Source organism: Macrobrachium nipponense, chromosome 2 (assembly GCF_015104395.2).
Source record: "Macrobrachium nipponense isolate FS-2020 chromosome 2, ASM1510439v2, whole genome shotgun sequence".
NCBI lineage: Eukaryota > Metazoa > Arthropoda > Malacostraca > Decapoda > Palaemonidae > Macrobrachium > Macrobrachium nipponense.
The window spans coordinates 129776518-129799033 of NC_087201.1; the positions used below are offsets into that span (position 1 = coordinate 129776518).

At 41.3% G+C, this 22516-nt stretch overlaps 2 protein-coding genes across 2 annotated transcripts in view; one reads left to right on the forward strand and one right to left on the reverse strand.

Moving 5' to 3' along the window:
* LOC135221586 (5-oxoprolinase-like) overlaps positions 1 to 15547 on the forward strand; it is a 38904-nt gene extending 23357 nt beyond the window's left edge. Inside the window, exons 3-4 of the mRNA XM_064259275.1 lie at positions 15181 to 15266; positions 15532 to 15547. Of these exons, the coding sequence (XP_064115345.1) occupies positions 15181 to 15266; positions 15532 to 15547 (102 nt within the window). The remainder of the gene's footprint in view (positions 1 to 15180; positions 15267 to 15531) is intronic.
* Positions 1 to 22516, reverse strand: part of LOC135221310 (5-oxoprolinase-like) — a 709982-nt gene that overhangs the window by 649842 nt on the left and 37624 nt on the right. The window lies entirely within an intron of this gene.

Sequence of the window (22516 nt, forward strand, 5' to 3'; positions counted from 1 at the left end):
CTCAAGGGCGTTTCGCCTGATAGACGCGCCTCTTCTCGCAGGCGCTCCTCTCTTAGCAGGCGCTCGTCTCCCATCAGGCGCCTTTCACCTGGCAGGCGCTCTTCTGCAGATAGAAGCGCCTCTCCTACCAGACGTCCTTCTCCCTTTAGGCGCTCGGTTACCTCTAGACGTGTTTCTCCTGGCAGTCTTACAGGGGAAGTAGCCTCGTCTTACTAACGCCTTCGTGTTGACATGAAAGAAGCCTTAGAATACGTCTCGGAGGAGGAAGTCCCCAGAGCAGCAGCCTTTCGGACTACACTATTTTAGTGGCCCTGTTGGGTGGGGCAGGAATTTGGAGATTCGCTTATCCCAGCTGCCTCCCTCGCTCCCAATTTCTATTCACCAGCACCAAGGCATCGAAGGGATCCTCCTTCCTGAAGATGCGCCCAACCATCTCGATGAAGAAAGCCTTACAAGGAGTTGGGGATTGGCTTAAGTCTAAAGAGGAGGCAGGCAAAACAGTTTTTTCTTCTCCTCCCTCCAAGCTCTCGGGCAAACAGGGCATTTGGTATAAGACAGGAGAGCCAATGGGGTTGGGACTCCCCTCGTCGGCAGAAGCGGACTTCTCCACTTTGGTGGATTCCTCTAGAAGACATTCCCTTCCGACGGCCAAGACTACATGGGGAATGACCGAACTGGACCATTTCCTCAAGGAACTGTTTCATGTACTGGAAGTCTTTAACTTTTTGGATTGGTCCCTTGGGGCATTGGCCAGGAAGACTCTTGACCCAGAGTTTCTAGGACCAGAGGAACTGAACAGCATTCTGTCTTGCATGGACAAGGCAGTCAGGGACGGATCAGGGGAGTTGGCCTCTCTCTTTGGGACAGGAATTCTGAAAAAGAGAGCGGTATACAACTCTTTCCTCACAAAATCCGTATCCCCGGTCTAAAGGGTGTCTTTGCTTTACGCCCCCCTTTCGAACCAGCTGTTCCCGAACAAGTTGGTTAAAGATATTTCTCACTCCCTGGCGGAGAAGGCAACTCAGGATCTGTTGGCTCAGTCTTTGAGGAAGGTGAGACCAGCGACCTCCTCCGTCAGGAAGGAGGAATTTCCTGCTCAAGAGCCCTTTCGGGGGGGCCCTTCGCACAGAGCCTCTTTCAGAGGACGGAAACCTGAGAAGCGTGGTAGATCTTCCATCAGACCCTTTAAGAGGGCTAAATGAGAGTCAAGTCCTCCAGACTACAGTAGGTGCCAGGCTTCTCGAGTTCGCAGAAGCCTGGGCACAGAGAGGAGCGGACAACTGGTCCCTCTCTATTTTGAGGAAGATACCTCATCCCCGTCAAAGAAAGGCCCCCCTAACTACAACTCCAAGGGAGTTATCAGCCAAGTACAAAGACCCTGTTTCTGCTGCGAACCCTTCTTCAGTTGGTAGATCAAATGCTGGAGAAGGAGGCCATAGAGCCAGTTCAGGATCTCCACTCCCAGGGATTCGACAATTGACTGTTCCTCGTGCTGAAGGCCCCGGGGTGGGGGGGGGTGGTGGAGACCTGTTCTGGACGTAAGCACCTTGAATCTCTTTGTAGAGAAGAGGAAGTTTTCTATGGAGACGACCTCTTCAGTTCTCGCTGCTCTTCGTCCGGGAGACTGGATGGTTTCCCTGGATCTTCAGGATGCATACTTCCACGTACCTATTCATCATTCTTCAAGGAAGTATCTGAGATTCATGGTCCAAGGAAGGACCTTCCAGTTCAGGGCCTTGTGCTTCGGCCTGTCAACGGCTCCGCAAGCTTTCAGGGGGCTCATGAAGAATGTAGCCCGGTGGCTGCATCTGAAGGGGGTGAGACTTTCTCTTTATCTAGATGACTGGCTTATTCGCGCCGAGTCGAAGATTCGGTCTGGAGGACTTGCCAGTGACTTTAGAGATGACTCAGTCCCTTGGACTTTTAATAAACCACGAGAAGTCCCAGATGGTCCCCAGTCAGAGCATCGTGTATCTGGGGATTCTGATGGATTCTCGGGGTTTTCGAGCATTTCCATCCCCAGAAAGAATAGAACGGTGCATGGAAAAAGTGACTACCTTCTTAGAGAAAGAACGGAGCTCCGCAAGGGAGTGGTTGAGTCTTCTGGGGACACTTTCCTCTCTGGAACAGTTCTTTTCTCTAGGAAGACTTCACTTGAGACCCCTTCAGTTCTACCTGAAGCGGATGTGGGATCAGAGGTCGGGAGACCTTGCGGACACCTTCCCGATCCTAAGGGGTAAAAAAGCATCTGAATTGGTGGCTCTTACCGCTCAGAAGGAACAAAGGCTTGTCTCTACTAAAGCCTAACCCGCGCCTAGTGTTGTTCTCAGATGCGTCAGTCGGGATGGGGAGCAATACTAGGGGCGAAAGAAGTGTCAGGCACCTGGAAGGGGGAACAGGTGAACTGGCACATCAACAAGAAGGAGTTAGTAGCAGTCTTTCTGGCCCTTATGAGTTTCGAACCAGAAGTCAGAGGCTCGGTAGTCCAGGTCAACTCGAACAACACCACGGGTCTGGCATATATAAGGAAGCAGGGAGGGACTCATTCCTTCTCCCTGTACGAGACAGCAAGAGACCTGTTGCTGTGGGCAGAGGAGAGAGAAATAACGCTTCTCACCAGGTTTGTTCAAGGAGAGAAGAACGTAAGGGCGGACCTGCTGAGCAGGAGAGATCAAGTCCTCCCCACAGAGTGGACTCTCCATCTGGACGTTTGCCAGATGTTGTGGAACCTTTGGGGCAGACCAAATATAGACCTTTTTGCCACGAACTGGAACAAGAGACTGGACAACTTTTGCTCCTCCATTTCGGATCCAAGGGCAATAGCAGTAGACGCACTCCTTCTAGACTGGACAGGGATAGACGGATACCCGTTTCCCCCATTCAAGATTTTGGGGGAAGTATTGAGAAAGTTCATCTCCTCAAGAGGAACGAAACTAACTCTGGTCGCTCCCTTTTGTCCCGCTCAGGAATGGTTCACAGAGGTACTGGAATGGACGGTAGACTTCCCCAGATCCCTCCCACTCAGGAGAGATCTGCTCAGACAACCCCACTTCGACAGGTTTCACAAAAACCTCCCCGCTCTCTGCCTGACTACCTTCAGACTATCGAGAGACTTGTCAGAGCGAGAGGCTTTTCGCGCAAAGCTGCTAGCGCGATCGCTAGAGCCCGCAGGTCATCAACCTTGCGAGTCTACCAGTCAAAGTGGGAAGTGTTTTGGAGATGGTGCAGGACGAAGAAACTATACTCATCCATTACCTCTGTGACCATAATTGCTGACTTCCTTCTCGTTTTAAGAGAAGAATGCAGCTTAGTGGTCTCAACGATTAAAGGTTATCACTGAATATCGCGGAGGATAAAGATCTGCATGATCTTATCAGATCTTTCGAGACCACTAAGAAGTCCTCTAGACCTCCTAGTTGGAACTTAGATGTAGTTCTTAAGTTTCTGGTATCAGAGAAGTTTGAACCTCCTCAACAGGCATCCTTCAGGGACCTGACTTGGAAGTCGCTGTTCCTTTTAGCACTGGCGACTGCAAAAAGAGTCAGTAAGTTACAGGCTCTGGATGCTTGAGTAGGGTTCAAAGGAGAGTCGGCATTCTGCTCCTTTAAACCTTTATTCTTAGTGAAGAACGAGAATCCCTCTAAACCGTGGCCCAGAAGTTTTGAGGTCAAAGGACTCTCACCCTTAGTGGGAAGAGAGAGAGAGAGAGATCCCTGTGCCCAGTCAGGACCCTAAAATTCTACCTGGAAAGGAAGAAGAAGCTTAAGGGCAGCCTAGAGAGTCTCTGGTGTTCTGTCAGAGATCCTAGAAGGCCCATTTCTAAGAATGCTCTGGCGTTCTTTATGAGGAGCATCATTAAGGAGGCGCATACGGCGTGCAATGAAGAACAATCAGGCTCCTTAGAGTTTAAGCACATGAAGTGAGGGCCATTGCTACATCTCTGGCGTTTCAGAAAAATATGTCGCTGAATGATATTGTAGCCTCTACATACTGGAGATGCAACTCAGTGTTTGCTTCTCACTACTTGAGAGATGTGAAAGTGACATACGATAAGTGCTTCTCTTTGGGGCCCTACGTATCTGCAGAGTCAGTGTTGGGACAGGGAGCTGAGACTAATCCTTGTTAGTTTAGTTTAGTTTATTTTAATTTGGTGTTGTGTTTTTATGGTTGTTTGGAAGAGGGTTTATGGTGGCCCCAACCCCTTTCAATTGTTAGTTCTAACACGGGTTAGAGATGGTCAGGTGTCAGGATTGGTTTTTTTGCTCCTTGATATGAGGCAAAGGTTTTGTCATGTAAGGTGGGTTGCACAAAGACCTTTTAAGGTTCTGTCGTGTAAGTGGGTAAGCCCCCATTGACAAAGCCCCCCCCCCCATCCAAAAGAGCTCTCAGTCATAGGTCACTACCACGCTGAAGCTCTTGAGGCAAAGCAGACTCATAGACAGTATCCATGAAGTCTTCTGCCCAATCAGGTAAGAACCAAGGTGGTTGACCTACAACATGTGTTGTTTCCTGTTTTTTATCGTTATTTAGCTGTCTCTTACCCTCCACCAAGGGTGCCAATCAGCTAAGTATATATCTGCCGGGGAAGTTGCATGTACAAAAATGATATTGTTATGATACAATAAAGTTTTGTACGTACTTACCCAGCAGATATATACGATTAATGGCCCGCTCAGCTCCCCTCAGGAGACAGGTGGAAGAGAAAATCTAATTAGAAAACGGGAATGGTTCCTAGTCCCGCCACCCAGCGGCGGGAGGGTAGATCACCTGACCTACCTGTAGTGTGTGCCGCGAAATTTGAAATTCTGTTGGGGACGTCGGAGACTATAGCTAAGTATATATCTGCCGGGCGTAAGTATGTACAAAACTTATTGTATCATAACAATATCATTTTTTTCAAAATTCACCATAAATCTAAATATTGCTCTAGAGACTTCCAATTTGTTTCAAAATGAAGATAAATGATTGAATATTACTATACTGTAAGAGTTTTAGCTTACAATTGCAGTTTTCGACCATTTCGGACGAGTTAAAGTTGACCAAATATCGAATTTTTTTATATATTTTTTTATATGCAAATACTATTTCGAAAATGAGAAAAGCTACAACCTTCAATTATTTTTTGTTGTATTCTACATGAAATTGTGCACATTTTTATATATAAAACTCTATGAAACGCCTAATATGAAATGGAGCAAATATAACTATAATGCAACGTACACATTTCGGAGATTTGCGGCAGAGAATCCGAGCGTGGAGGGAAGGAAATTTTTTTTAAATTCACCATAAATCTAAATTTTGTTCATGAAACTTACCTGTCAGATATATATATATAGCTGTATTCTCTGACGTCCGACAGAATTTCAAAACTCGCGGCACACGCAGTGGGTGGCCAGGTGGTAGTACCCATTCCCGCCGCTGGGAGGCGGATATCAGGAACCATTCCCATTTTCTATTCATATTTTTTCTGTCGCCGGTGCTGTAAACAACTGTTTGCAGTACCTCCGCCTTTGGATTTTGGAACTTTGTAGTCACTTTAGTATTTGGATTGTCATTTGGTTTTGATTGTGGATTGGTGGCTAGGCACATGCGATAGTGGACTGTTTTTTGATTTTGGATTGGCTTTTGATTGAACAAGATGTCTGAATCAAGTTCTGTGAGTTTCAGGGTGTGTGTTATGAGTGATTGTAAGGTGAGGCTACCGAAATCCTCGGTAGATCCCCACTCTGTATGTACGAGGTGTAGGGGGCATGTTTGCTTAATTGATGATCGATGTAAGGAGTGCGAAAGTTTGACCGATGATGGATGGAAGATATATGATGCCTATTTACGTAAATTGGATCGTGATAGGATCAGGAGGTCTTCCTCTAGGAGTGGTTCAAGCAGTAAAGGTAAGGGCAGTAATATTCCACCTACAATAACCCCTGTAGATTTTGTCTCTCCTAACCCTGTGATGTTGCCTTCGGGCCCTGAAATTGTGTCTGGAGAAGGTAATGCCCTCTCTTTGATTTTGGATTCTTACGATCTCTAGAATCCAAAGTGCTTGCCTTGGAAACAGGCGCGGTGAAAGTTAGTGATTGTGCCCCACCTAGTGTGTGGAGGGGGCGTCAGATCGGCCCCATAATGCCTCTAGGCCTAGACCGCTGTCGGACTCCCAGGACTCAGGGAGTGGGCATGTCGAAAGCCGCAAGAGGGTTACGGGGGCTCCCCACCGATCTGGCGTCCCTTCGGCAGGTCCTGTTGCAACTTCCCAGGCTGCCAAGGAGCGTGCTCAGGCGCGCATCCTTAAGGACTGTTTTTCGTCCTCTGAGGCGCCCTCCCCGCGCAAGGGGTGGAGCTCTCGGAGGGACTCGCGTCCGTTGAAAAGGACCTTTAGAGAGGAGGACGCTTCACGTCCTTTCTCTCCTCTTTCTTTGCGGTCGTCTCCTGAGTCGTATGACGCTTTTCCACCGCAGAAGAAGTATAGGACTTCATCAGAGGATGACGCTGTGGAGCGGCCCAAGTCGTTCTAAGGAAAGGCAGGTAGCTGTCCCCTGTGAGAAAGCAAGAAAGCGTCCCCTCGCCCCTCGTCTTCTCGCAGGTTCAGCCCTTCACCTGTTCAGGAATCTTCTCCTAGAGGGAATATTCTCGTGTCCCTTCAAGGCCAGTTGGCTTCCTTGATGGCGAAGAAAGAAGTGGAGCCTAAACGTAGGAAAGATACTAGACTGCCTGTCAAGAGATCGAAGCAGTCCCCTTTTCCTCGTTCGTCTCTTTCTCCTGTTTTGTCACCGCCTGCTTTTAGATCGGTGCCCCATCGCTCGCATAGTACGAGTAACAAGACGCTTAAGCGAGATGTTGGTTTCTCCTCAAGACGCTCTGCTCAGGGCGCTCGGCAGGACGCTTTTGAGGACGCTCAGCAGGACGCTTATGAGGACGCTCGGCAGGACGCTTCTGTTGACGCTCGAGAGACGCTTTTGTAAGCACTCGAAGGACGCTTCTTTGGAAGTTCGCAAGGATGCTTCCGTAGAAGCTCGTCAGGACGCTTTGCGGGAAGCTCGGCATCTTATTGCTACTCAAGACGCTTCTCAGGACGCTCGACGCTTTCAGGACGCTCGTCAAGATTCGCGCCACAAAGCTCGACAAGAGGTCCGTCTGGATGAGGAGGCTTCCTCGTCTAAACGTCAGAGGTCTCTTTTGAAAATTAGACCTGTAGGTCTTATGCCCCCTCCTCCTGCGCATTCGCCAGTTGCTCTCAGGGAGGAGGGAGAATTGAGTAGTCCTACGGATTCTGTAGAGGAAGATCAGCCGTCTTCTTCTTCAGTCTCGGACTACAAGGTTTTGGTTCGTCTTCTGCGCTCGTCGTTTGGAGACAAGTTCCAACCTTCTGCTCCTCGATCTCCTCCTTCTCAATTTTCCTCATCGAAGTCCAGTAAGGCTCCTGAGTTTGTGGAAATGAAATGACTTCCCTTTCCACTAAGAGGGCGTTCAAGAAGTTACAGGACTGGATGGAACGCAGGAAAGACCAGGGCAAGTCTACTTTTGCCCTGCCTCCCTCGAGACTCAGTGGAAAAGGGGGAGTTTGGTACGAGACCAAAGAGGAGGTGGGTGTGAGAATCCCTTCATCGGCACAAGGCGATTTTGCCAGTCTTGTAGATCCTCAGAGGAGGTCTCTACTTTCTTCAGCGAAGATATCTTGGACCCCAACGGAGATGGATCATCATCTTGAAGGACTTTTGAGGACTCTGGAAGTCTTTAATTTTTTGGACTGGTGCTTGGGAGTCCTAGATGTTCAATCTAGGAGTCCGGACTCTATCAGTCTGGGGGAGCTGTCCAGTGTATTAGCATGCATGGACAAGGCCGTCAGAGATGGTTCGGAGGAGTTGGCGTCGCACTTCGGTACGGGCCTGTTGAAGAAGAGAGCTCTTTTCTGTAATTTTACAGCAAAGTCGGTTTCTCCTTCTCAGAGGGCAGAGTTGCTTTTGCCCCTCTTTCGAACCATCTTTTCCCCCAGACCTTGGTTAAGGACCTTGCAATCAGCCTGCAAGAGAAGGCGTACTCAGGACCTCCTAGCCCAGTCCGCCAGACGTCTGCAGTCCCTTTGACGTCCTTCTGGACAAGTTCCTAGGAAGCTGAAGCCCTTTCGTGGGGCACCTCCCTCGAGATCCGCTCCTCGGGGGAGAGTCCTTTCCAGAGGCAGAGCTTCTTTCAAGCCGAGAGGAAAGAAGTGAGGACTTTGTCCTTCAGACACCAGTCGGAGCCAGACTGAAGTACTTTGCAAGAGCGTGGAGAGAGAGGGGTACGGACATCTGGTCCCTCAAGATCTTAGAATGGGTACAAGATTCCCTTTATGGTACTCTTCCTCTGTGCACAACTCCAGGGATCTTTCTCCTTCGTACCAGTGGGAGAAACAACTGATCTTATTTGACCCTCCAGACCAAATGGTCGAAAAGAGAGCGGTGGAACAGGTCTTAGACCTGGGGTCACCTGGATTTTACAACAGACTTTTCCTGGTACCAAAGCAGTCAACGGGATGGCGTCCAGTCCTGGACGTGAGCAGGCTGAACCTTTTCATAGAAAAGAAAAAATTCAAGCTGGAAATGCCTCAGTCAGTTCTAGGAGCCTTGAGACCGGGCGACTGGATGGTATCCTTAGACCTGCAGGACGCATACTTTCACGTTCCTATCCACCCTCTCTCAAGAAAGTACCAGCGATTTGTGCTAAAAGGCAAAGTATGTCAATTCAGAGCGCTTTGCTTTGGATTAAGCACGGCCCCGATTGTGTTCCACTATTCTGATGAAGAATGTAGCGAGATGGTTACATTCTTCAGGAATAAGGATCTCTCTTTATCTCGACGACTGGCTCAATCAGAGCGTCTTCAGAAGAGAGGTGTCTGAAGGACCTTCAGTTAACGTTAGCCTTGGCGAAGTCCCTGGGACTTCTGGTCAACCTCGGAAAGTCACATCTGACCCCAACACAGTCCATCGTGTATCTGGGGATTCAGATGGATTCAGTGGCTTTTCGAGCGTTTCCGTCCCAGGAACGACAGCAGCAAGGCTTAGAGAAAGTTTCAACCTTCCTGGGGAAGGAAACTTGCTCGGTGAGGGAATGGATGAGTCTGCTGGGGACCATTTCCTCGCTGGAAAAGTTTGTTTCCCTGGGGAGACTGCACCTCAGACCTCTCCAATTTTTCCTAGCAGAGGAATGGAAGGTCAAGCAGGATCTAGAAGCGACCTTGAAGATCTCCAAGTCTGTAAAGAGTCATTTAAGATGGTGGCTCGATCCAAACAAGTTTCTAGAGGGTTTGTCCCTAAAACTTCAGAGCCCCGACCTAGTGTTGTTTTCCGACGCGTCCACTTCGGGCTGGGGAGCAACACTAGGAGGGGAAGAAGTGTCAGGCGCCTGGAGGGGGGAACAGGTGTCCTGGCACATAAATCTGAAAGAACTAGCAGTGATTTACCTAGCGCTCCAGTTCTTCGAAGAGAAGGTTGCGTACCAAGTAGTCCAGGTCAACTCGGACAACACCACAGCCCTGGGCCTATTTGAGAAAACAGGGAGGTACCACACTCCCGACCCCTTTTTTGCCTAGCAAAAAGAGATCCATGTTGTGGACGCGAGCGAAGGCAGATAACGATCCTTATGAGGTTCATCTCAGGGGTCCAGAATGTTCCGGGCAGACCTCAGTCGACAGGATCAGCTCCTGCTGACAGAATGGACTCTGCATCAGGAGGTTTGTCGGGAACTGTGGAAATTATGGGGACGTCCTCTAGTAGAACTATTAGCGACGTCGAGGACGAAGAGGCTTCCTCTTTATTGCTCCCCTGTTCTAGATCCAGGATCGGTTGCTTTAGACGCCCTTCTCTGGGACTGGACAGGCTTGGATCTGTATGCCTTCCCCCCGTTCAAGATCATGGGGGAGGTCATCAGGAAGTTTGCGGCATCAGAGGGGACGAGGTTGACTTTAATCGCCCCACTTTGGCCTGCGAGAGAATGGTTCAACGGAGGTCATGTCCTTCCTTGTAGACTTCCAAGGACACTGCCCTGGAGGAAAGATCTACTCAAACAGCCCCACTTCGAGAGGTATCACAAAAACCTCTCCGCTCTGTGTCTGACTGCGTTCAGACTATCGAAAAGTTGGCCAGAGCGAGAGGTTTTTCTAAATCAGTGTCAAAAGCGATTGCCAACGCAAGGAGGGCGTCATCGCGCGCAGTATACCAGTCGAAGTGGTCTTCCTTCAGGGGTTGGTGTAGAAGGGAGGGAATTTCCTCTACCATGACCTCTGTGAGCCAGATAGCCGACTTCCTTCTGTACCTAAGGAATGTTCAGAAGTAGCAGTCCCAACTATTAAGGGATATAAAAGCATGTTGTCAGCAGTATTTCGACAGAGGCCTGGATCTTGCTGACAACAGGGATCTTCATGATCTCTTAAGATCGTTTGAAACCACAAAGATAGTTCAGGCTAGGCTTCCTTCCTGGAACTTAGATGTTGTTTTAAGACATCTGATGTCAAGTCCGTCGAGCCTCTCCACGCAGCGTCTCTTAAAACTGACTAGAAAGGCTCTTTTCCTAACTGCTCTGGCGACGGTGAAGAGAGTTAGCGAAATTCAGGCCATCAGTGAACATGTGGGCTTCAAAGGAGATAATGCTGTCTGCTCTTTGAGTCCCACGTTCTTGGCCAAGAACGAGAACCCAGTCCAACCTTGGCCCAAGAGCTTTGAAATCAAGGGAATGACGGACTTAGTTGGTCGAGAACCAGAGAGAGTCTTGTGCCCTGTTAGGGCTCTAAAATTTTATTTACAAAGAACGAAGGAAGTAAGAGGTCCTTCAGGTAATTTATGGTGCTCAGTAAAGAGACCAGATTTACCTTTATCGAAGAATGCACTGGCTTTTTTTCCTAAGGGACATTATTAAAGAGGCTCATTCATCTTGCGAAGACTGATTTGAGCCTCCTGCGAGTGGAACGCTCATGAACGTTAGAGCTGTTGCAACCTCGTCAGCATTCCAAAAGAATATGCAATCAAGGACACACTTGATGCCACCTTTTGGAGGAGCAACTCAGTATTACGCCTCACATTATTTAAGAGATGTGAGGACGATGTAACGAGAACTGCTGTTCTCTAGGTCCATACATTTCTGCAAACACAGTGGGGCTGGAAGTAGCTCTTTTCCTATCCTCAAGATAATGGTTAGGTATAGTTTTTTATTTGCGTTTTTTGGTGTTGGGTAGATCCTCAGAGGTCTTCCAATCGTTTAGTTTAACTTAAAGTTGGATTTGCTTAGTTGGTCAGGTGGTGTTTTTGCTTCATTGCCCTCATATGTATGGTCATAAGGTCTGGTCAAATTGTGGTCACGCCCCCGTTGACAGATCATCTAGAGCGCACCAGCATTACAAGTCCCTACCTCGCTGGCAACTCTAGTAAAGCAGAGGCAGGCTTGGGTGACAGTAATCACTAAGTCAGCTATGCTAACATGTAAGGAACCAAGATGTCTATCATCGACATAGATTTGTTTCCTAAAATCCTATTCTGTCTCTTCCCACCCTCCAAAGGGTGGGATTCAGCTATATATATATCGACAGGTAAGTTTCATGAACAAAATGATATTGTTATAATCAATTAAGTTTGTTCATACTTACCTGGCAGATATATATAATTAAGTGCCCACCCACCTCCCCTCAGGAGACAGTGGCACTAAAAAATATAAATAAAAAAAAATGGGAATGGTTCCTGATATCCGCCTCCCAGTGGCGGGAATGGGTACTAGCACCTGGCCGCCCACTAGTGTGCCGCGAGTTTTGAAATTTCTGTCGGACGTCAGAGAATACAGCTATATATATATCTGCCAGGTAAGTTTGAACAAACTTAATTGTATTATAGCAATATCATATTGTGCTAGAGACTTCGAATTTGTTTCAAAATGAAGATAAATGACGAATATTACTAGACTGTAAAGAGTTTTAGCTTACAATTGCGATTTTCGACTATTTTGGTAGAGTCAAATTTGACCGAATGTGGTTTTTTTTCTATTTATCGAGATTTATATGTAAATATTTTGAAAATGAGAAAAGCTACAACCTTCAATTATTTACTGTTGTATTCTACATGAAATTGCGCACATTTTCATATACAGTAGTACCTCGAGATACGAAAGGCTCAACTTACGAAAAATCCAAGTTACGAAGCCAATGCGAAAAATTTTACTGCTCTACTACGAAAAGTTATCAAGATACGAAAGTTGTGCTGAAAGTCCCGAGATTCGCCTGGACCACCGAGAACAATTTTAAAACTCCCACGCCGCCAACTGAGTAAACTCGCCACCATCCTCCCACTCTCCCATTGGTTCCTGATGCTAGTCACCCCATAAGGTCCTGCTCTCCTATTGGTCAGCATCTACCCCTTGTGCTTTAAGTATTCTATTGGTAAAAGGTTGCTGTAAATTGAAAAACTTATTCATGCAATACATTTTAAAAAAAATAGAAATGAATGGTTATTATATGTTTTGGTAGTTTCAGTAGTTGAAGAGAGATAATGAAAATTTATGGCTTACTGTGTAAAAGTGATTGCTTGGCGATCGTTCGATACTCGTAAGTGCTGGATGTAAACAGACGTTTGGAAGCTTTCTTTTTGTTGTTTATTATAGTTAATGGTTACTAATAATTTATTTGAAATGAGTACATGCAATACATTCAATAAAAAAAAATTGTGAATTAGATATCATAAAAATATAAAATAAATCAGACTGCCAACAAATACGTATTTTTTAGAATTCTTCTTCTGTTTTATTATTATGTTACGTATACATGTTTCATTATAGCTGTCGGTAACTCGGTATCTTCATTAGGTAAAGAGAATAAAGAATAGAAATGAATGGTTATTATACTGTTTGGTGGTTTCATTAGTTGAAGAGAGATACTAATGACAATTTATGGCTTACTGTGTGCTAGGAAAAATGATTGCTTGGCGCTCGTTCGATACTCTAAGACGGGTAAGAGCTGGATGTAAACAATCGATCGGAAGGTTTGTTTTTTTTTTGTTTGTGTATTATAGTTAATGATTAATTAATAATTATTTGAAATGAGTACATACTGATTATTTATACATTTTATTGGCATATTCTAAGCTTTTAGCTCTTAGGTTTAGATGTCAGAATCATAGACTAGGCTACAGTAGCAACCGCTAACATAGGCTAGGCTTATTGCTAAGGGACATATGCTAAAGTCCTAATATATGCAGTAAAAATGGGGTTGACATTCATGTAGTTGAATATTACTCAAGTATGTACAGTATTTTGCCTTTTTGGAGTCATATTTCTTCCGTCGTAACCCTAGAACATGTGTTTTAGGCCTGGAAATATAATTTACTGGGGTGTTTTTGTAGGGCTTGGAACGGATTAGCCATTTTACATGTAAAATGTGTTCCAAGTTACGAAAAACTCATAATACGAAGGCCGTCTCGGAACGGATTAATTTCGTATCTCGAGGTACCACTGTATAAAACTTTATATAACTGCTAATTTAAAATGGTGTAAACATTACGACAATTGGATGACAAAATTTCTGATTTTTTTCGGAAGAGTCACCGCGTGGACGTAAGGAAAATTTTTTTTTTTTTTTTTTCATAAATTCACCATAAATCAAAATATTGTGCTGGAGACTTCCAATTTGTTGCAAAATGAAGGTAAATGATTGAATATTACTAGAATATAAGAGTTTTAGCTTACAATTGCATTTTTCAACCATTTTGGTAGAGTCAAAGTTGACCGAAGGTTGAAATTTTGGCACTTATTGTTATTTATATGAAAATATTTCAAAACTGATAAAAGCTACAACCATGGGTTGTTTTTAGTTGTATTGTGCATGAAATTGCACACATTTCCATATATAAAACTTTATGTAATGGTAAATTTAAAATGGTTCAAACATTACGACAATCGCACGAAAAAATTTATCGGAAGAGTTATCGCGCGGACGTAAGGAAAAAGTTTTTTTCATAAATTCACCATAAATCAAAATATTGTGCTAGAGACGTCCAATTTATTGCAAAATGAAGGTAAATGATTGAATATTACTAGAATATAAGAGTTTTAGCTTACAATTGCGTTTTTCGACCATTTCGGTAGAGTCAAAGTTGACCGAAGGTTGAAATTTTTGCACTTATCGTTATTTATATGAAAATATTTAAAAACTGATAAAAGCTACAATCATGAGCATTTTTTTTTTTGTTGTATTCAAAATGAAATTGCGCACATTTTCATATATAATACTCCATGTAACGGCTAATTTAAAATGGTGCAAAAATTATGTCAAAGTGACAAAATAATTTCTGAGATGTGTCACTGATACTTTTTAGTGTGATAAGAAAGAAATTCGCGCTTGCGCGCCTGCGCAACGATTGTAAACAAAACAACGCCTTGATCCGTGAGCTCCCAGCATCCCCCAAGGCGCGTGATTCAAAAGTTTTCGGCTGGTAGGCCTATAAGTATTTTTCCGCAAATTTTTAAAAAACCTTTTTTATGTCGACGTTTAATACGTCCAATCGGCACCCGGGAGACAATTTATGTCGACGTTTAATACGTCCAATCGGCATAAGAGGGTTAAAATTAAAATTTAACTAGGGTCATTAAATAGCTACCTAACTGACAATAGCTACCTAACTGACAATGAAAGGACTGATGATGTCTCCAAAAAAGTTAATTAGGAAAGTTACACTGAAAGGTCTGATATCCAGTGCTACCTATGGCAAACACAACAAGCAAATGCCTGAGATATGATCAGATGGGAATCTGGCAGTTAGTATGACTATCCAGGAATAACCTGAAATTGCACAAAGTAATTTGACTTGAGAAAAATCAACAACACACAAAAAAAATACCTTTAATGGAAAAATGTTGTGAAGTGTGAAAAGTGCTCCAATTTATGCTTGACCAAAGTTTGAAAGTGAGAAGATATACTTTGAATGAGTCCTTATGTTGACCAAAGTTGGAAAGTGAGGAGATATACTTTGAATGAGGCCATTTAGTCAACCATCCTCTTCGGTTCTGAAAAAATGGGCTATAGGAAAGCAATAGTTTGCTACTTGTATATTAATACGATTTTTAACATTTTAAGTTTTAGTTAGTAACAGTAATATATTATTGAATGATTTGTGATTAATTTAGTTTCAGATAAATAATTGCATGTGTAAATAAAATCTTTTTACATTACAGGGGTTTTCTTCTGGCTTCAAAAATAATTTGAAAGGTGTGAACGTATTGTTTATGCAGAGTGATGGAGGATTAACACAAATGAACAGGTATAGTTTAGAAACAATATTTCTTGTCAAAGGTAGTCTTTTGTTAATTATGGGAGACTGGCATTTAATTTTTTTGTTTTTTCCTCTCTATAATCAATAATTTCATATTTACACCCACTGATATTCTGTTTATATCTTTGTTACTTTGGGTAATTTCATGAAATGTTCTTGTGTTAAAAACTTTCTAACATGAATCAAGCTTTTCATGCAAACCCATTAATCTTGTGTAGACTTATTAATGTGATTTTAAGTTGCACCCCCTCAGTATGGGACCACCTTGACGTGGTGAGGGGGCTCTCGAACCTCAGGAATTTCTACCCAGGTTCGAACCCAAGAGTCCTATATGACATTATATTTTTTCGAGTTAACTTCTGTGGACTTCCATTTTTGCCAAAATTTTTTAAAGCAAATAAATGAGAAAAACATATCATGGCTAACATGGAGTTAAATCCAAAGCTAAATAGTGAGAGAACTGTGGTAGATCCATCATCTACCCAACAATGTTCTGTGGAGCTGGACCACGGATTCCAGGGGGCGCCTCGTTCTAGGAATTGAACTCTTGGGGCATTCTATCCAGTTTGCTCATAATGTGATTAGGATGGGGATAATTGTATTTTCGTAATACTCTTAGTCCTAGCAAGCTGGTTCTGCTTACACTTGGGCCATACTAATCATGTTATGCCATTCCCTTTTGGGGTAGGGTAGGGATGCGGACATTTGGGAATCCTTTCTTACTTGTGCCATTGGCGGAAGATTTAACTTCGCGAAGGGCCAATGATATCTTTTCAAGTATTTTTTTTCTCAAATTTATGAATACTGAAATAAATGATTTGAGTACCCCTGGGCCCCATGATGGAAAAACTCTGGCACAGTTGATGACTACTGGCACGTCACTCCCGAATTTCCTTGGTACTGCATCAAGTAGTAAAAGTACTATAAATGATATAAAGGAACAGCCTGTTCCAAGTAAAGCAGCAGAACCAGAAAACCAAATAGGGTGCATAAATAAAAAAGAAAGAAAGAAAAATAAATTGGTTAAACTCCAATATCGTAACAATGGAACCATACATGATGAACAATAACTCTTGAATTAGAGACAAATAATCCTCCCAATAATAGAGAAAAATATAAAAATCATATTAGACAAGCAACATAACTAGCTTTCAATTGCAGTTTTCAACTGTTTCAGTCGAGTTGAAGTTGACCAAAGGTCAAATTTTTTCTATTTATCGTTATTTATATGAAAATATTTCAAAACTGGTAAAAGCTACAACCATGAGTTATTTTTTGTTGTATTCTACATGAAATTGCACACATTTTCATATATAAAACTTTATATAACGGGTAATACGGTGCAAACATTACGACATTTGGACGAAAGAATTTCCGATTTTTTCGGCAGAGTTACCGCGCGGACGTAAGGAAAAAGTTTTTTTCAAAAAAGTCACCATAAATCGAAATATTTGTGCTAGAGACTTCCAATTTGTTGCAAAATGAAAGTAAATGATTGAATATTACTAGAATGGAAGAGTTTTAGCTTACAATTGCATTTTTTCGACCAATTCGGTCGAGTCAAAGTTGACCTTAGGTGGAAATTTTGGCACATTATTATTTATATGAAAATATTTCAAAACTGATAAAAGCTACAACCATGGGTTGTTTTTTGTTGTATTCTACATGAAATTCTGCACATTTTCATATATAAAATTTTATGTAATGGCTAATATAAAACGGTGCAAACATTACGACAATCCGATGAAAGAATTTCTAATTTTCTCGGCAGAGTTACCACGTGGATGTAAGGAAAAAGTTTTTTTCAAAAATTCACCATTAATCAAAATATTGGGCTAGAGACTTCCAATTTGTTGCAAAATGAAGGTAAATGGTTGAATATTACTAGAGTGTAAGAGTTTTAGCGTACAATTGTGTTTTTTTATCATTTCGGTCGAGTCAAAGTTGACCGAAGGTTGAAATTTTGGCACTTATCGTTATTTATATGAAAATATTTCAAAACTGATAAAAGCTACAATAATCAGTTCTTTTTGGTTGAGTTCTACATAAAATTGCACACATTTTCATATATAAAACTTTATGTTACGGCTAATATAAAATGGTGCAAACATTACGACAATCCAACGAAAGAATTTCTGATTTTTTTGGTAGTTACCACTCGGATGTAAAGAAAAAAGTTTTTTTTCAAAAATTCACCATAAATCAAAATATTGGGCTAGAGACTTCCGATTTGTTGCAAAATGAAGGTAAATAATTGAATATTATTAGATTGTAAGAGTTTTAGCTTGCAATTGCATTTTTCGACCATTTCGGTCAAGTGAAAGGTTGAAATTTTGGCACTTGTTGTTATTTATATGAAAATATTTCAAAACTGATAAAAGCTACAACCATGGGTTGTTTGTTGTTATATTCTAAATGGAATTGCACACATTTCCATACATAAAACTTTATGTATCGGCTAATATAAGACGGTGCAAACATTACGACAATCCGACTAAAGAATTTCTGATTTTTTCAGCAGAGTTACCTCACGGACGTAAGGAAAAAGTTTTTTCAAAAATTCACCATAAATCAAAATATTGTGCTAGAGACGTCCAATTTTTTGCAAAATGAAGGTAAATGATTGAATATTACTAGAAAGTAAGAGTTTTAGCTTACAATTGTGTTTTTCGACCATTTCAGTTGAGTCAAAGTTGACCGAAGGTTGAAATTTTGGCACTTATTGTTATTTATATGAAAATATTTCAAAACTGATAAAAGTTACAACCATGGGTTGTTTTTTTCTTGTATTCTACATGAATTGCACACATTTCCATATAGAAAGCTCTATGTAACGGTTAATATAAAATGGCGTAAAAATTATGACAAAGTGACGAAATAATTTCTGAGATGTGTCGCTGATGCTTTTTAGTGCAAGAAGAAAGAAATTCGTGCATGCGCGCCTGGGTAACGCATGTAAACAAAACAACAGCTTGATCCGTGAACTCCCAGCATCTTTCAAGGCGCGTGATTCAAAATCATTGCCAAGTAGGCCTGTAACTATTTTTCTGTGAATTTAAAAAAAAACTTTTGTTGCGTCTACGTATTATACGTCAATTAAGCACCCAACAGACAATTTTCGTCGATGTATAATATACGTCCAATAGGCGTTTAAGGGTTAACAGATCAAAACTCTCCTTAAATCACTCAACAAAATACCCCATAATATAAACATATTATACAAAATAGTTATAACAACATAACAATTAACCACATTAAACCACTATATAACAAATATACAGCCAAATTTAGAAAACAGTAATAGCTGAAAAAAATCGCATCATGAAATGAATATGTCAAACATATCTTCAAACGCATCCACAAGGGATCTCTGGGAGAAGATAAGGAAAATCAATGGAAAACATATAAAACCTCCAAGAAGTGCAATACATCTACTATGAGATTCCGGGCCTCTGTAACACGGTTTTTTCGCAAATAACTTTTTATCTATTGCATTTCATAAATATAACACTTATTCAGAATACGTACACATTATATCTACACAAGACTGTATTCTGCATTACGTAGGTTGAATAATTTGGTACTTATAATGTAAAAGTGACTTTTTTTTTGAAGACGGGCCAAACTTACTCAGAGAAAAGATTTCGAACGCACTCGTTACGTAACTTATGACAGCATTTCTTCCCTCTTTCTCGATGGATGATTGCTATACGTAACGAAGGCTAGACCTCTGGCAAACAATGACATAAAAATGTAAATACAAGCAAGCAGTACACCTTTATGAACTCTGAAACCTCTCCACTGATAATTGTCATAATGAACAAACCAACAAAATATGTTAATAAATAAAACAAAAACACTACAAAAACACTTCGATTATTTAGTCTAACTCCAAAATAAGTTTCCTAAGAAATTACAGTCTACTTTATAGGTCACAATCTGATTGACAAGATGTAGGGAATAGTTTGGTAATTTTTACACATAGTAGACAAACTTGATTTGATAACTGCTATATCCAATGTCAAGCAATTTTTATTTATTGGCTATCTACCTATTTACTAAAAAAAAAAAAAAAAAAAAAAATTATCGTCAGAATGATGACTTCATGAGGCTCCACCCACTTTGGCCTCGTTATAATTCAGGATAACACTGAAGGCTATCATGGGCATTGTTGGATTAGAAAATTTAACTTCTGGCTATAAAAACTAATTTCTCGAGTAGTTGCAAGAAGTGCTAAATGATCCTCAAGGATCCCAGCAGTTGGCCTAAATGTTTATATTACTGCTATTACGTACTACAGTAGTATTACTACGCTAGCACAGATACCCCACCCACATCTATGTATCGTTCTGCCATTCATAAAATCTTTGTCATGGTCACGGACTTTCTCTTGACTGTAAAAAGTTGCAAGTCGTAAGACAAATGCAGTTTTGCAACCATGAGGAAAATTCCAAATCCTGTTAGCCATTATTGATTGCTATGGGTTTCAGAGCCGATGGAATAAGGTGAATGAGTTTCTGTCTGGTGGATGGGCAGGGCAACATTTCGTCAAATGTAGTTTACCTTGCTTACGTAATGAATGTTTTTCGACTCTTGGCTCGTAACCATTGGCCATGGTATCGGCTGGATAATTTTACTCTATAAAAATTAAAACTATCAGGTTTAGGTCATTGATAATGCTGCCAAAATTTGTGTGTGGTTGTAAAAATATACATGTGTCAACTTTCAGCTACATCCAATGCTTTGAATCTCATAGTAATGGAAAAATATTTCATGGTACTTATGAAATATCAAATATAATTGAAAATCATTTCGGAAACATCAGTGCTTACTCTAGCCTAGATATGTATTTTCAAAATATCAGAAAACAAAAGAAAATATACATCAATTTTGAAACTCTTGAAGACCTGGAGTATAATTATATTTTCAACATGGATGAACTAGATAATGCCATCAACTCATGTCATCCCTCTGCACCAGGATATGATAAAACTATCATTTGGAATGATAGAAAAATTAGCTCCTATAGGTAAATCATATTTACTAAAATTGTATAATAGTATCTGGCTAAAACGTGTGTTTCCTGATAAATGGAAACATGCCATAATAATTCCAATAAATAAACCAGGAAAGGATGCAAGTAATCCATCCAATTATTTGACCGATCTCCCGAATAAGCTGCCCATGCAAAATCTTAGAAAAAGTGATTAATGCACGATTAACGTATGTAATAAAACTAAAGGATCCATTTTAACACCAACACAATCAGGTTCAATAGCTGGCAGATCAACCCTAGATCCCATAACACATTTAGAGGATCATATCAAAAAGGATATCAAAAAAGGCTTTGAACAAAAAAAATCAAACAGTAGTATATTTTTTTATATAGAAAAAGCATATGATACAACATGGAAACATAACATCATGCAAAAACTCCACTCCAAGGGACTAAGAGGCCACTTACCAATATTTATTAAGAACTTTTTAACTAACAGAACTTCTCAAGTAAGGTTAGAAAATTCGTACTCAGTAACCTATAAACTGGAAGAAGGAATCCCTCAAGTTAGTGTCTTGAGCTGTACATTGTTTGCTTTAGCAATCAATGACATTACTATAAATTTACCAAGTGGTGTAAAAAACAGTTTATATGTTGATGACTTTGTTATTTACTAAACGAGTAGTAATTTGAGACATGCTCAGAGAGTTTTCAGTACTGCCATTTCAAATATATGTAGTTGGACAAATTCAGTTGGATTTAAATTTTCAACTGATAAAACAAAAGCACTCATCTTCTACAAAGACAAAAGATGGCTGAAAACCCAAACAATCAAACTTCACCTTTATAGCACTGAAATACAATTTTGTACAAAATCAAATATGTGGGAGTGATATTTGATCAACATTTAAATTCATTTAAGCTAAGGGCATCAAATTCAAATTCATTAAAGCCAAGGGCACCAAAGCCCTTGCCATATTGAAAAAGTTATCACACACTAATTGGGGAGCAAAGCGAGACATTTTATTAATGATATGTAAGGCAACAGTCTTATCCATAATAGATTATTGCTGTCCAATATATTCATCCACCTCAGAATCTGCATTAAAAACTCTCGATGCAGTGCACCATGAAGGTGTGCGATTGTGCACAGGAGCATTCCGACCGCCCCCAACAAGCTCGCTTATGGTAGAGGCAGGTGTGTTGCCCTTGCAACATCACCGTAATTTGATAGCAATACGAAGAGGTCTTTCACTGCAAAACGGAACGTTCTCCTGCAGCTGACTGCTTTCAAAATTGGTAATCCCAGTAACAGAAGTTAATAGTACAAGCTCTTTTCCCAAAAGAGCTAAATATACAATTGAACTTGCATAACTAGATCCAAATTTTCACCCACCAATGGAATTGCCACCGCCGTGGATTTTAAAACTAATAAAGATATGTACTTCCCTGTCTTACCTGCTTAAAAAGCAAATGACAAGTACAGAAATGTACCACCAACATGCTTTGGAGCACATAAGAAGAAAAGAAAACAAATTCATGGTACACTGGAACCTTGACATACGAATTTAATTTGTTCTGTTACCATCGTCGTATATCAAAACAGTTGTATCTCAAAGCATTTTTTCCCATTTAAAATAATGTAATATGTATAAATCCGTTCTAGCGCTATGAAACCACACCAAAACACAGCTAAATTACATATAATATACACAATTTATACACAAATAAACGAGTAAATAAACACACATAATGATAAAATAAACATAGCAATGTGATAAATGATAATACATGTTAATAAAATCAATAAAAAAAAGAAAGGAATTTTACTTACTACAACGAAAGATGACGTGAGGCCAGCAGGGGGAGGAGGTAGGGAGGGGTGGCAGGGAACGATTTGTTCTCTTTTTATTTACGTATGTACACTAACAACTACGTAATAAACACAAATGAAATAGCATTGCTAAACTAATTTTTATTTATTTTTTTTAATCAGTTCGTAGTTTAGATATAATAGTGATGCCTTTGTAAGGTTGCAGCTTCTTTATAGCTTCCTTCTGCTTGATGATCGTGGATATTGTTGAAGGATTTCGACCATACTCGTTTGCCAAATCGATGATACGAACGCCACGTTCATGCTTTGCTATAATTTCATGTTTTGCTTCTATCGAAATCATTTTCTTGGGTTTTTTCTTATCACCTGCTTTGTCCTTAGCTTTGGGACCCATGGTTAACAATAAAA